This window comes from Salvelinus fontinalis, chromosome 14, assembly GCF_029448725.1.
Source record: "Salvelinus fontinalis isolate EN_2023a chromosome 14, ASM2944872v1, whole genome shotgun sequence".
Classification (NCBI taxonomy): Eukaryota; Metazoa; Chordata; class Actinopteri; order Salmoniformes; family Salmonidae; genus Salvelinus; species Salvelinus fontinalis.
This window is the reverse complement of record NC_074678.1, coordinates 31,886,215-31,899,805: the sequence shown is the minus strand read 5'-3', so window position 1 is coordinate 31,899,805 and position 13,591 is coordinate 31,886,215. Positions and strand designations below refer to the sequence as shown.

Genomic DNA, 13,591 nt, shown 5'->3' with positions numbered 1-13,591 from the left:
CCGTTGTGTGTCTTGTAGGTGAAACGGTGCTCCCACAATTCAGAAAATGAACTAACCTCTCTTTTCCTTGCATAGGCCTATACTGTATGATGATTGCTCACATTAGGCAATATTAGTCAGAAACTTGTCACGTTGAATTGACAGTTTGAACAAAGAAACAAAGAAATAACGATCTTTTGTTTTATTCTGCACAAAAAAAACAGACTTTAACAAATCAAATACCAAAGGTAAAATTACATCTAAAGAGCGGTAGCCTACTCTGGTAGATGCAGTGTGGAATAGGACGACACTGTAAAACATGTTTTAATACTCTTTGGATCAATATCGTCAACTGGTTACAAGTCAATGAGTCGTTTTCTTAACTGAAAAAAGTATAATAGTTTTTTAACCAGGCTGCCAACAATAACCAAATTAATTTAACCACTGAAATTGTGTTTCGATTTTTAAATCAAATGACACGTCTAAATAAATAAAGGCATAGCCCTATGGTGAGATCTATATTGAATTTGATTAGATAAAATAATATGACACCAGTAAAAATACGAGAATCCTAGTTTCTAGTTTTCAAAGTGCTATATCTATCTATATATATAAATAAACTAAGCACTTACCTTTGTTTGAGTTCTTTGAATAGTCAACTCACTGTCACCACTGCCACCTGTTGTAGACTTGCCTGCTGCAGAAAGATAACATATTGTGCTAAAGCCTACACTGTTGGAAATTCTACATAATATATATACTGTGACTACATAAAAGCTAACAAGAGCGTTGCTGAAAGTGGTGGGAGTAGCAGAAGTGTCCATGACCATGGAGTCTTAATTGGTTTCATATTGGAGCTTGAGCGTTTTGTGATTGTTGTTTTTTGTTAAAGCCGCTGTTGCCATCTGGTGGTGAAAGTGGAACCATGCCGTGTAACTTGATGACAATCCCTGCATTCCAATTGGATCCTGTAGAGGGCAGTGAATTCAATTCTTGGAGAATTCCCCTCTACGTTTTCTGTAGGTCTAAGCCAGGGGTGTCAAACTCATTTCGCATCGTGGGCCACATACGGCCTAGGGAGATGTCAAGTGGGCCGGACCATTAAAATTATACCATACTCTGCTATAAATAACCAAAATATCATGTCTTTCCTTTGTTTTGGTGTAAAGAAGCACAAGAACATTAGGAAAATATTGAAATTTAATGAACTATCCTTTTACAAAACATTTCATGAAACACCTCATATTTCCTTAGACAAATGTGCAATTTACTTTTATCATTCACAAATATGCATTGCAACTGATCCCACTGATTGTACAAAGGCACAAAACTTTAATTGGTACTGAAAAATATCATCGTTTAACAAAGTCACCGTCGGAATACGGCTTCGATGCTAATGCTATTTCGCTAGCAATTAGGTAGCTGGCTTTTACCGCTGCTTCACTGACTTCTCGGCTCTGGATGAAAGTTGACTGCTGTTTCCTCAGACCCGCCAGCAATTCGTTAATCTTATCTCTTCTCAGTTGTCCTTGCAAGCCGTCATATTTTTCGCTGTGATGAGTCTCGTAGTGGCGTCGAATATTATATTCCTTCAATACCGAAACTTGTTGCAAACACACCAAGCACGAAGGTTTTCCGTGCATCTCTGTAAATAAATAGGACGTGGTCCATTTTTCTTTGAAAATTCTACACTCCTTATCTACTTTTCTCCGTTTGGATAACGACATTTTGGCTAATGAGGGTGTAGCGGAGAGGTAGAGACCAAGGTATTAACAACGTCGTAACAAGCAGCAGATGGCGCATTGATACCGTCTGCTGTTTCAGTCTGTCTCAGTGATGCGGCTTGTCTTCTACTCTGATGGAAAGAGTGCGCCCCTTAGCGGATAATCCATGAATTGCAGCGAATTAAAAATATTAATTCCATGTCTTTTATGCATTTTTTCCACTTTCAAATTATCCTGCGGGCCTGATCGAACCTCCTTGGGGGCCGGTTCCGGCCCGCGGGCCGTATGTTTGACACCCCTGGTCTAAGCTTACCTTTACATTAGCGCACCGGGCTTGAAATGGAATACTAACTGGCATTAGTATTGAAATGCAGGCCCAGAGAAATAGGAACTCCAAGAAACTTGAGTGAATTTCCAAAAGTTTATTTTTCCAGGAATCATCAAATGCAAGAAAATATACTCTTCGAGAAATAATAAATATACAATATTTCTTTATGAACAAAATGCACAATTTACAAAAATGTCCAATGTCTTTAAGATATCAGACCTTATTACAGAGTTATAGCTGTTATTATAGTGATTAGTATGTCTTTTCTCATCATTAATATCAATATTATTCATAATAATAACATTTATTATTATTTATCATATTGCTTTCTTGTGATTTTAAGACTTGGCCTCTACAACTGACAACTTCATAATATGGATGTCGTATATACAGTATCTTCCATTAGTTCTCTGATAGAGACCGTTTATCTATTTGTCATGGGTGAAAGTTATTCCACCACAGTGTGAGCTTAAATAACTTTTCACAGACTGATCCTGCTCCCTTCACAGAAGCCTGAAGACGGACAGCTCTGTCTCAGAAGTCCTTGGTGTGTCTGTCTGTTGTTCTCTACCCTCATATCCACGTCTACCTGTTCTATGTTCTGTGTATGTTCCATGCCCATAGCAGTTCATTTCCACCTTCAGTTCCCATTTGCAGAATCATTATATGTAGATCTTTGTATGTTCTAGGGTTCTTGGCACATAACGGTGCTCAGGTATAGAGACAGTGTGAGTTTTTGTCTGTGGAGAGAGCTCCACCATGTGGTCAGGAGGTGAACAGCAGGTGCGAGGTGAGTAACGTTAGTAGGCAGGTGAGGGCGTGGGTGGTGCCGATGGTGTACTGGGCTGAGCTGGGGGTGGGCAGCGCTGAGGGTGAGGCCTGGCTGGGGGGTTCCACTGGAGGGTAGAGGCCTGTCCTCCTCCTCTGCTCCTGGTGGGTGAGGAGAGGCTCCACCGTCACATAGCCATTGGTTATCCTCACATTAGGCTGAGGAGTTGTGGTGCTGGAGGGTAGGATAACAAGATCAGTCAGGTTAACAGGAGCACTGTGGTAGAGCTTGTTGTGGTCTCTTGCTGTGTGAGTGTCCATCATGTCCTATGAGTGTGCAGTGGCACTGTCTGCTACTCTTCATTTTATGCAATTTTCTGTTGTCATTGAATGGTTTCATTAAAGACCTAGAGACAGTGTGTGTATTTGTTCTCTTCTTCTCTCACCCGTCACCGATGCGAACCCACAGGTCACTGAAGAGGCGTGGGCGGCCATGGCTGCGGTGGGCCTTCCGGGGGCGCTTATGTCTCCCAAACTCCTCTAGCTGGCTCAGGCTATCTGGCAGCAGCATGTGGGGTAGCTCCTCATCCTCCAGCTCCTCCAAACCATCCAGGCTACCATCCAGGTCTGAGGGGCTGGTCACCCAGTCATAGGGAGAGGTTGTACCCGCATCGGAGCCCCCATCGCTGGGGTTCTCTGTTGGTTCTCTGTGGAACAGAACACTATATGCTTATTAAATATCATAGCACTATGGTATATACCTGGCTGTATGTTCACTCATCACTAGAATAGATGAAAGATAACTGAACAATGTTGGTGAGCAGTTTAAGCATATTATGTCAGATATTTTAGGGAGTTTCTCCTAGTATGCTGTGTGTGAATGTGTAATGGTGTGTGGTTTAAGGTGACCTGACCATCACGGTGCTCTCTAGTCTATCTATATGTTCCAAAGGGCTTTGAACTTCAAACAGGAACACAATGCCCTCTGTGCGTGTAAAAAGTTTACAAAGTGTCAAAACAAGCCACAAGGGAGGAATCTGTAACCCATGTGGAGGCTTGTCTGAGTGACATCTGCCCCAACCACCCTGACAACTCAATACCTTAGAAATTCATCCTTACCATATTAATTTCATTGAAGTAGTCACTAATGTAATGGTCGGATAGGTGAAAGTAAGGGTTCTATTACATTGCTTTGATCAACACAATCATGTGCGAGCAGGAAAGGAGGAAGTTAGAATAGATTTCAAAAGTATTGAAACACGGCCCTACACTAATCCACAAGGAGTCCATTCCTTACCTGTCCTTCCCTATCTGGTTACCGGTAGTTGCCTGTAGGCACAGATAAAGGATCAGAAAACCCCAAACCCCATATACCTCAACATCTAGGGGAAACTTCTTCCTACTATGTATATGAAGGGTCATATTGCTTTCCCATCAGTAAACACCCTGGAGGTTTGACATCATAATGAGGCCCCAGGTCCAGACAACACAGTGCTCAGTTCTGTGTTTGCCAGTGTTACACTGACTACAGTGGCTGGCTCCTATAGCCACTCTACACTGAGTCACTTTTTCCTTCTGTCATAATATCTCTATTGAGCAGAGAACACGTGATGCCTCTGGGTTCAGAGGCTCAGTTTTGAGGTTTACACTTGATAAACACCCGACAAGCTTCCTGATGTATTGTGTTGTTGTGTCACCTCATATCAGAGAGCACAACATGCTTTGAGGGGTTTTGTGTTTTTGTGTTTCGACCACAATCAGTCCACTTGTCAGTTTTTGAAACAGAACTGCTGTGGCCTTCAGCTCGGCTGGGGCCTGCTCTGTGTATGAGCCAGGAAGGAACGGCTTGGTTACAGCTGGAATTTGCAGTGGGGAAGTGAGTTTGTAAAAGCAGTGGCTGGATGGGAGGTTTTAACGTAGGTCTGTTTTATGCGATTTCCCTTATTGTTCCTAATTGTTCCATTTTCACCCTATTTCATGTGAGTCTTGTAACCATTAGCGCTGCTATTTTAATGGGCCCAACCTGCTCGGCCCCTGGATCAACCCCCCCCCCCCCCCCCCCCCCCCCCCCCAAGTCCTCCTGCTGCTGCCTGCCTGTTCGGGGTGGGAGAGTTCACGGGAGACTGGGGGCTGGTTTGCGTGAGGAGATGGAGCACCCCTCTCCAGGAGGCAAATGGTTGAGGCCTTTCTATGAGGTAGCCATGCCAAGGGGTAGCAAGGAGCGGGCTGGCCCACCTCTCACAGCTGGCGGGGTGAGGGAGTGAGGGTTGGGGGAATCAAAGGATTCCTACTTAGCTGAGCTCTGGTTGTTATGGTGTACTACATGTACTGAAACATGTGTGCTACATTTAGCACATCTGTGGGGGTCAATTAGTACATGTCATGTGTTTCTGCTCTAGTTGATGTGGGATTGTAAAGTTATGGGGTAACTTGTGACTGTGTTTGTAAGAGGGTTCATATGAATTAGTGCTCAATGCCCATACACACATGTATCAATGTGTGTGTTTGTGTTAGTGCGTAAACAATACTGTAGTCTGTGTGTGTGTGTATTTGGGTTGTAGCCCTGCTGCGTGGGCGGGGTGTGTCTCTGTACTCACTCTGGGATTGGTTCCTGGTAGTGTGATGGTGTGTGCACCACCTCATAGCCCTCTTGTCTCAGGATGTCCAACACACTGTGGTTCCCCAGGAAGTGACCTAACAGGAAACACAACAGGTCAGTTCACATCTCAGATAGGGCGCAGAGTTTTTCCTGATCAGGCAATGTCGTCCAGAAAATCTCTTCTCTTTAGTAATGATGACAGATGGTTACATGATAGTCTCTAGTCTGAATCAGAGGTCTGAAAAGACATGATAGTCTCTAGTCTGAAGAGACATGATAGTCTCTAGTCTGAAGAGACATGATAGTCTCTAGTCTGAAGAGACATGATAGTCTCTAGTCTGAATCAGAGGTCTGAAGAGACATGATAGTCTCTAGTCTGAAGAGACATGATAGTCTCTAGTCTGAAGAGACATGATAGTCTCTAGTCTGAATCAGAGGTCTGAAGAGACATAATAGTCTCTAGTCTGAAGAGACATGATAGTCTCTAGTCTGAAGAGACATGATAGTCTCTAGTCTGAATCAGAGGTCTGAAGAGACATGATAGTCTCTAGTCTGAATCAGAGGTCTGAAGAGACATGATAGTCTCTAGTCTGAAGAGACATGATAGTCTCTAGTCTGAAGAGACATGATAGTCTCTAGTCTGAATCAGAGGTCTGAAGAGACAGGGCAGAGCCTGTTATGGTGGCAGTGATACCATCCTTAGTTCCTAACACATACTGGCCCTTGATCATTCACTACACTTGTTCCTAATGACCCCATATTGTAGTGCACTCCTGGCCTCCTTCCCCAAACCCCCTGTGTGCATGTGTACGTGTGTGTGTGTGTGTGTGTGTGTGTGTGTGTGTGTGTGTGTGTGTGTGTGTGTGTGTGTGTGTGTGTGTGTGTGTGTGTGTGTGTGTGTGTGTGTGTGTGTGTGTGTGTGTGTGTGTGTGTGTGTGTGTGTGTGTGTGTGTGTGTGATTCCTTCACTCTGACATCAAACAGACATGCCCCAGCCCCACTCTGATGAAAGCTGTTTTATTCCTCTCTACAGATGATAATCCCAGGTGTCACTCAACCCAGCAATAAGACCTAATGCTCTCTGACATCACCCCCTCCGCACGCTCCTCCAGCTTATTAACAGCACGCTGACAATCTTCAAGCTCCCTAGCTCGCCAGATTTTTTCAGACCCTCTATTTTATTATTATGCTTTTTCTGATCATTCCTGAGGGAGAAAAAAGCGGTACTACACTTTCTTGGCGGCGGAGTTCAAAGGCTGCGTTGGGATTGGCATGATGAGAGAGGAGAGGCTACCGCAGAGTGTCGGCCAGATCAGACGGCCAGATTACAGCACTCTCCCTCCCCCACACCAGGCCCCTCCAGAGGGGAGAGAGGAGAGAGGAGGGAGGTGGGGGGGTGTCGCAGGAAGGCCAAGAAGATCATCAGGGACCTCAGCCACCCGAGCCACGGCCTGTTCTCCCCGTTTCCATCAGTCAGACGCGGGCAGTACAGGAGCATCATGGCTAAAACTAACAGACTGGCCAATAACTTCTACACCCAGATCATCAGGCTGCTGAATAGCCACCATTACTCCTACCCCCCTCCACTCTGCCTTTCTACTCCTCTCCTCCTCTCTCCTGTACTCTCCTGTCCCCTCCACAGCTGAAGGCTGCTCCCAGAATGGACGCAGACAGCTTCAATGACCCCCATGTCTGTGTAAAGCAGATATTTTATTAATTTCAGCTATGAAGCACTTTTGTGGTCAGTGAAAAAAAGCCCTGTCTATTCCTCCTGTGAGGTCAAGCTGTCTGATGTGTCTTGTTTATTTTGTCTCTGTTTGATGTCATACATAAACAGTCTTAACAGAGTTCTTACTGAGGCGTATGGTTACCACAGGCAGAGGAAGTCATTTAGTCTGGTCCGGGGTATGTGTGGGATGAATTAGAAGTGTGTGTGTGTGTGTGTGTGTGCGTGTGTGTGTGTGTGTGTGTGTGTGTGTGTGTGTGTGTGTGTGTGTGTGTGTGTGGTCATCTCTCTTCCTGGCCACCAGACAGCCACAAAGTTAAGGACTGTAGCCAGCAACACACACCTGCTACAGGGGGCCAAGTGTACCCTCCTCTCTGTCTGGTCTGTCTCTCTCAGAGGGAATGTGTCGGACTCTAGAGACCATTAGAGGATCGAGAAAATGCATTTCTGATATCTTGCATTCTTCTCTCTTTCTTGATTTGTCAGGGTGCTTTCACGTATCCCCTGTATGATCCTGGAGCTTTAGGTACCCTGATCCACGCTATAAAGCATGTGTGAAACGCAAACGAACCCAGGCTGAAACGAATCCTGGACCTGTGTGAGAAACGGTTCCAAAATCCAGGAAAAGAGTACCAGGTATTGTGACGTTGTAAACTAGCTAGCTTGCTAACGTTATGTAGAATGTTGCTAACGTTATGTAGAATGTTGCTAACGTTATGTAGAATGTTGCTAACGTTATGTAGAATGTTTCCAACGTTATGTAGAATGTTGCTAACGTTATGTAGAATGTTGCTAACGTTATGTAGAATGTTTCTAACGTTATGTAGAATGTTGCTAACGTTATGTAGAATGTTTCCAACGTTATGTAGAATGTTTGTAACGTTATGTAGAATGTTTCCAACGTTATGTAGAATGTTGCTAACGTTATGTAGAATGTTGCTAACGTTATGTAGAATGTTTCTAACGTTATGTAGAATGTTTGTAACATTATGTAGAATGTTGCTAACGTTATGTAGAATGTTTCTAACGTTATGTAGAATGTTTCTAACGTTATGTAGAATGTTTCTAACGTTATGTAGAATGTTGCTAACGTTATGTAGAATGTTTCTAACGTTATGTAGAATGTTGCTAACGTTATGTAGAATGTTTCCAATGTTATGTAGAATGTTTGTAACGTTATGTAGAATGTTGCTAACGTTATGTAGAATGTTTCTAACGTTATGTAGAATGTTGCTAACGTTATGTAGAATGTTTCTAACGTTATGTAGAATGTTGCTAACGTTATGTAGAATGTTTCTAACGTTATGTAGAATGTTGCTAACGTTATGTAGAATGTTGCTAACGTTATGTAGAATGTTGCTAACGTTATGTGGAATGTTGCTAACGTTATGTAGAATGTTGCTAACGTTATGTAGAATGTTGCTAACGTTATGTAGAATGTTTGTAACGTTATGTAGAATGTTTCTAACGTTATGTAGAATGTTTGTAACGTTATGTAGAATGTTGCTAACGTTATGTAGAATGTTGCTAACGTTATGTAGAATGTTGCTAACGTTATGTAGAATGTTGCTAACGTTATGTAGAATGTTTCTAATGTTATGTAGAATGTTTGTAACGTTATGTAGAATGTTTCTAACGTTATGTAGAATGTTTGTAGCGTTATGTAGAATGTTGCTAGCGTTATGTAGAATGTTGCTAACGTTATGTAGAATGTTGCTAACGTTATGTAGAATGTTGCTAACGTTATGTCGAATGCTTCTAACGTTATGTAGAATGTTGCTAACGTTATGTAGAATGTTGCTAACGTTATGTAGAATGTGCATCTCTCAAATCCTACCCTGAAACAGTTATTTACAGGTCTTGTAAAAGCAAAACATAGTTTGTAGAATAACATTTATGTTATGCTCCAGGAAACCGAACGAGGGTTCCAAATTTTATATGTAAAAACGCACTCAATCCCTCAACCACACCCAAAAAACCCACACACACAAACAAACATTCAAACACACCTGCAACACACACAAACACACACATTCAATAGCCACATATTCAGCCTCTTTCTCGCCCCATCCCTCTCTCCTCTATAGTAGCGTGTGTCTGGTTGCCACCCAGGCTGAGGGCTTTGTGGGCCTAACTCCAGCCGTGTCAGCACCTCATTCCTCCCTCAGCCTGTCCTTGCTCCACTCCTCCCTATACCCATCCCTGCACCCTGTCAATATAGTCAAGCGACGCTGAATGGTGAGTGGACATAGGGATAATCCCTCTACTGTAGAGAGTGATGTGGATAGGGACAGGCAAGTGGAAGAGGGAGGCTGTACCAGCGTAAGAAGAAGAGAGGGATCCATGCTCTCAGAGCATGGGCAGGCAGGCTGGCTGGTGGACACCTGAGGTGGAGGAGGGGGACGATGGCGTAGACCTCTACACACGAACACACAGAACACATGCTGGCCACTGTTACTATGCTGCAAACAAACACAAGCTGTTGCTTCACAGGCTGTGGAACAACAGACCATGAAAAAAAGGGAGAGGACAAGAGAAGAGAGGGATGAGGAGAGAGACAAAGGGGTGGTGATGGAATGGAAACAAACCCAACAAATCTGGACTCAAAGAAAAAAAGTTGGCCAAGGAAAATAAGGATGCATTCCTCTACCCTAATTGGAAATATGAGTGCTATCTGATGTATGTGTGCGCGCGTTCACAACGTGCAAGTGTGTGTGTATATGTGGGTATGCGTGTGTATGCATGTAATCTTGTGTGTGGGCACGTGCATGCGTGTGAGTGTGTTCCTGCCTCTGTATAAATGCTCGGGGAAGTCCCTGTCTGACTCACTGCCAGAGTACTATCAGCCCCTTCCACAATGTGAGAATGAGTAATGTAACAAAGCTTTAATAACTCCAGCATCCCTGCACTGTAACCCTGGGTGTACATGTATACTTCTACAGTACCAGCTCATCTATAAATCACCTCCCAGCCTTCCAGTCAACAAACCGGGGGAGAGGAATTCTAGTCGTATCACATCTGAACTAGCTGAACCATGCTGTTGAACAGAGCAGCTCTTGCTTGACGTGTCAATCTAAAGGAAGGAATCAGGAAATTCCCCCCTGAAGCTCTCAGGCTCTGTTTTAGTAGTGGGATTAATGGGAATCAGGAGTGTTTCCCCTCCTTACCCCTCCTCATCCCTTTCTCCTCCCCTCCTCCTTTTCATAATGATTTCATTTCCTATGCATGCAGCCCAATAAGTGCTTCCACCAGTGGGGTGTGATGACCGATGACTGGGAATGGTCGTGTCCCAGATCTGGTCCCCTAATGCATCAAGACACCATTGGCCATTTTTATATGTATAACAGTGAATGATTCCTTGGGTAATAGCACCCTTCTACAACTGTTTATTTAAGACAACACACATCACATCTTGACTACTCCCCGTGGAGTGGGTGAGACCCTCTGAATGGTGTGATGACCAATGTTTGTGAACGGACGTGTCTCGGTCCAGGTCCCCTAATGTATCAAGTCAAAAAAAGCCATTTATACTTATTTACCCCCTGTAGGTCAACCCCTTTTATACTGCATACTCAGAGACACACAGCCTGACCATGACATCCTTGGTTCTGCACCACATGGGTTATGTCAGGACCACTGTAGGGGCTAGTGATTATCTGTAGGAACATTTAAAGTGTTTCCTGCTGGCATTACATATTTAGACAGTCTGTATGCTCTCACTCTGTGTTTGCCAGACCCCACAGGCTACAGTCACTGCTGCTACACTGCTGTGTGTGAACCTCCCCTGGCAGACAGAGACAGAGAGAGAGAGGGAGGAGGGAAGGAGCGAGAGAGACTGCGGAAGAAGAGAGATGAAAGAGGGAGGTAAGGAGGTAAGGATCGGGAGGAGGGGGAGACAGGGATTTGCTGGGCTGGGCCTGTGGTGGGGTTAAAACATTTAGTGAAAATTGCCCCCTCAGTTTGTTTTTGTTGCTGACAGCTGAGGTCTTAACTCCTTCTCTGCTAGGACAGGAGGGGAGGGGGAGGGCAGCTGGCAGGCGTCTGGAGAAAGGCTCCTTTCTTACACACAGACACACAGACAGACATACAGACAGACACACACACACACATGCTGACGGTAACTATGCTGTGCATGAATGTGATGGAAGCCATGGCATCCTCATAGACCCCCACTCAAAGGTCTCTTTATCGCTCTCATCTCATTCCTGCTCCAACTTTCATTATGTCATTTCCTCTCCTCCACCCTTCACCCCCTCATCCCCTCTTTATTGCAACAAGTCCCTCTGCTACATGTTAGATACATTTTTAGCTCTCAGATCAGCTGATACATAGTAATTAATGACAGACTTTAGACAAATTGTGTAAAAAATTGCAAGTGTAATCGACATTGTGTGTCTGCATGCATTTGTATGTCCGTGCAATACATGCAATGTGTGCCGGTGTGTGTGACAAAGAGAATGTGTGTGTTTGTATTAGCTAGAGGAGAGTTATGGAGATGGAGTGAGTCTACAAGTGTCAGTGCAATGTGGCGTAGCAGCCATTAGTGCTGAATGAGCTGTTCCAGAGGCTAATGAAGCATGTAATCTACCAGCAGACTAATGAGCCCTACAGATCTAATTAGAGCTGCCTGGGATCAACACCAGCACACAGGCTAATGCTAAGCTAACACGTCAGGGCCTGAGAGGGACAGAGAGAGGGGCTGTAAGAGGCTACAGGACTGCCAGAGAGAGGGACAGAGGCTACGGGCCTTACAGAGGGAGGGACTGAGAGAGGATACAGGCCTGACAGAGTGAGGGACTGAGAGAGGATACAGGCCTGACAGAGTGAGGGACTGAGAGAGGATACAGGCCTGACAGAGAGAGGGACTGAGAGAGGATACAGGCCTGACAGAGAGAGGGACTGAGAGAGGATACAGGCCTGACAGAGAGAGGGACTGAGAGAGGATACAGGCCTGACAGAGAGAGGAACTGAGGCTACAGGCCTGACAGAATGAGGGGCTGAGAGAGGCTACAGGCCTGCCAGAGAGAAGGATATAAGTTATGGGCCTGACAGAGAGAGGGGCTGAGAGAGGACACAGGCCTGCCAGAGAGAGGGACTGAGAGGCTACAGGCCTGACAGAGAGAGGGACTGAGAGAGGATACAGGCCTGACAGAGAGAGGGACTGAGAGAGGATACAGGCCTGACAGAAAGAGGGACTGAGAGAGGATACAGGCCTGATAGAGAGAGGGACTGAGAGAGGATACAGGCCTGACAGGAAGAGGGACTGAGAGAGGATACAGGCCTGACAGAAAGAGGGACTGGCACTATGGGCCCAACCCCTAACCTTACACCAGATTAATTATTAGTAGGTATAATGATAACAGGGGATTGTGTCATACATACTGTATGTAGAATGCTATGGGTCAGGACTCAGGACTGAAAAATATGTAAGAATGTCAATACTACGTTTGTGACAGGTTGTCATGAATCTGCCTTGTGCTGTATAGAGACTGTAAGGAGAGGAGACAGAAAAGTGATGGGGCTCCACACTGGGTCTTCTGCTAATGGGGAGATGACTGATGAAAACATGTTTTAATATTGCACCTCTTCAGCTCTGACTTGTAGTGAATCTAATATCAGACGGACCTTATATGAGCACCTGTGTGTGTGTATCTGCCTGTCTACTGTGTGTGTGTATGTGTGTCTGTCTCTGTGTGTCTGTGTGTATGTGTGTGTGTCTGTGTGTATATGTGTGTGTGTACGTGTGTGTGTACGTGTGAGTAAAAGATGTATGAGAGCCAAAAAAGGCTGTCTCCCCGCCACAGTCCCAGCTCAGCGACGGGAGACGGGGCCTGTGCATCGTCAGTCTCACGCAGGGGGAGGCAGAGAGGGACACGTCAGCCCAACAGGGTGGGCACTAAGACAGAGGCACCACTGTTAAATGATACACACCCACACCGATACAGTAACACACACCATGCCACACCTGTACAAATACAATACTAAACTATCCAAAGGAGACCACTAATCGTCCTTCCCTGGTGTCTTCTCTTCTCTCGCTCCATAAAACGTTCCTACTGGGAGGAGGGAAGACAAGGAAAGACAGAGTGAGACAGAGCAGATGGAGTTATGGAGGAGAGAGAGATAGAGTCTGTGTGATAAAGGGGGATGGAGGCAGACAGGAAATCAGACAGAGACAGATGGAAAAAGAGAGAGAGGGGAGAAGAAAGAGAAAGGGGGAGGCGTCGTAACAAAGCAGGCGACATCTAGAGTGCAAGAATACAACCATGGCTTTAACCCACCACTTCACATGCAACTGCAAAACACATGTGTCCAAAACTGAACAATAACCTATTACACACACGTACATAGACACACACACATGCACAGTGTACACACAAAGTCACAAACTTGTATAACAGACAAAAGCAACTTGTCTAAAATACAAATATTAGTATGTATTGCATTACTGTATACATTAATAAACAA

General features: G+C 44.8%; 1 protein-coding gene across 1 annotated transcript in view; it reads right to left on the bottom strand.

Moving 5' to 3' along the window:
* Window positions 1-2,110: 2,110 nt before the first annotated feature.
* Window positions 2,111-13,591, bottom strand: part of trabd2b (TraB domain containing 2B) — an 84,677-nt gene continuing 73,196 nt past the window's right edge. The window contains exons 5-7 of the mRNA XM_055861355.1: window positions 5,397-5,493; window positions 3,246-3,506; window positions 2,111-3,034 (exon numbers count right to left, since the gene is read on the bottom strand). Coding sequence (XP_055717330.1) covers window positions 2,797-3,034; window positions 3,246-3,506; window positions 5,397-5,493 — 596 coding nt within the window. The 3' untranslated portion in view covers window positions 2,111-2,796. The remainder of the gene's footprint in view (window positions 3,035-3,245; window positions 3,507-5,396; window positions 5,494-13,591) is intronic.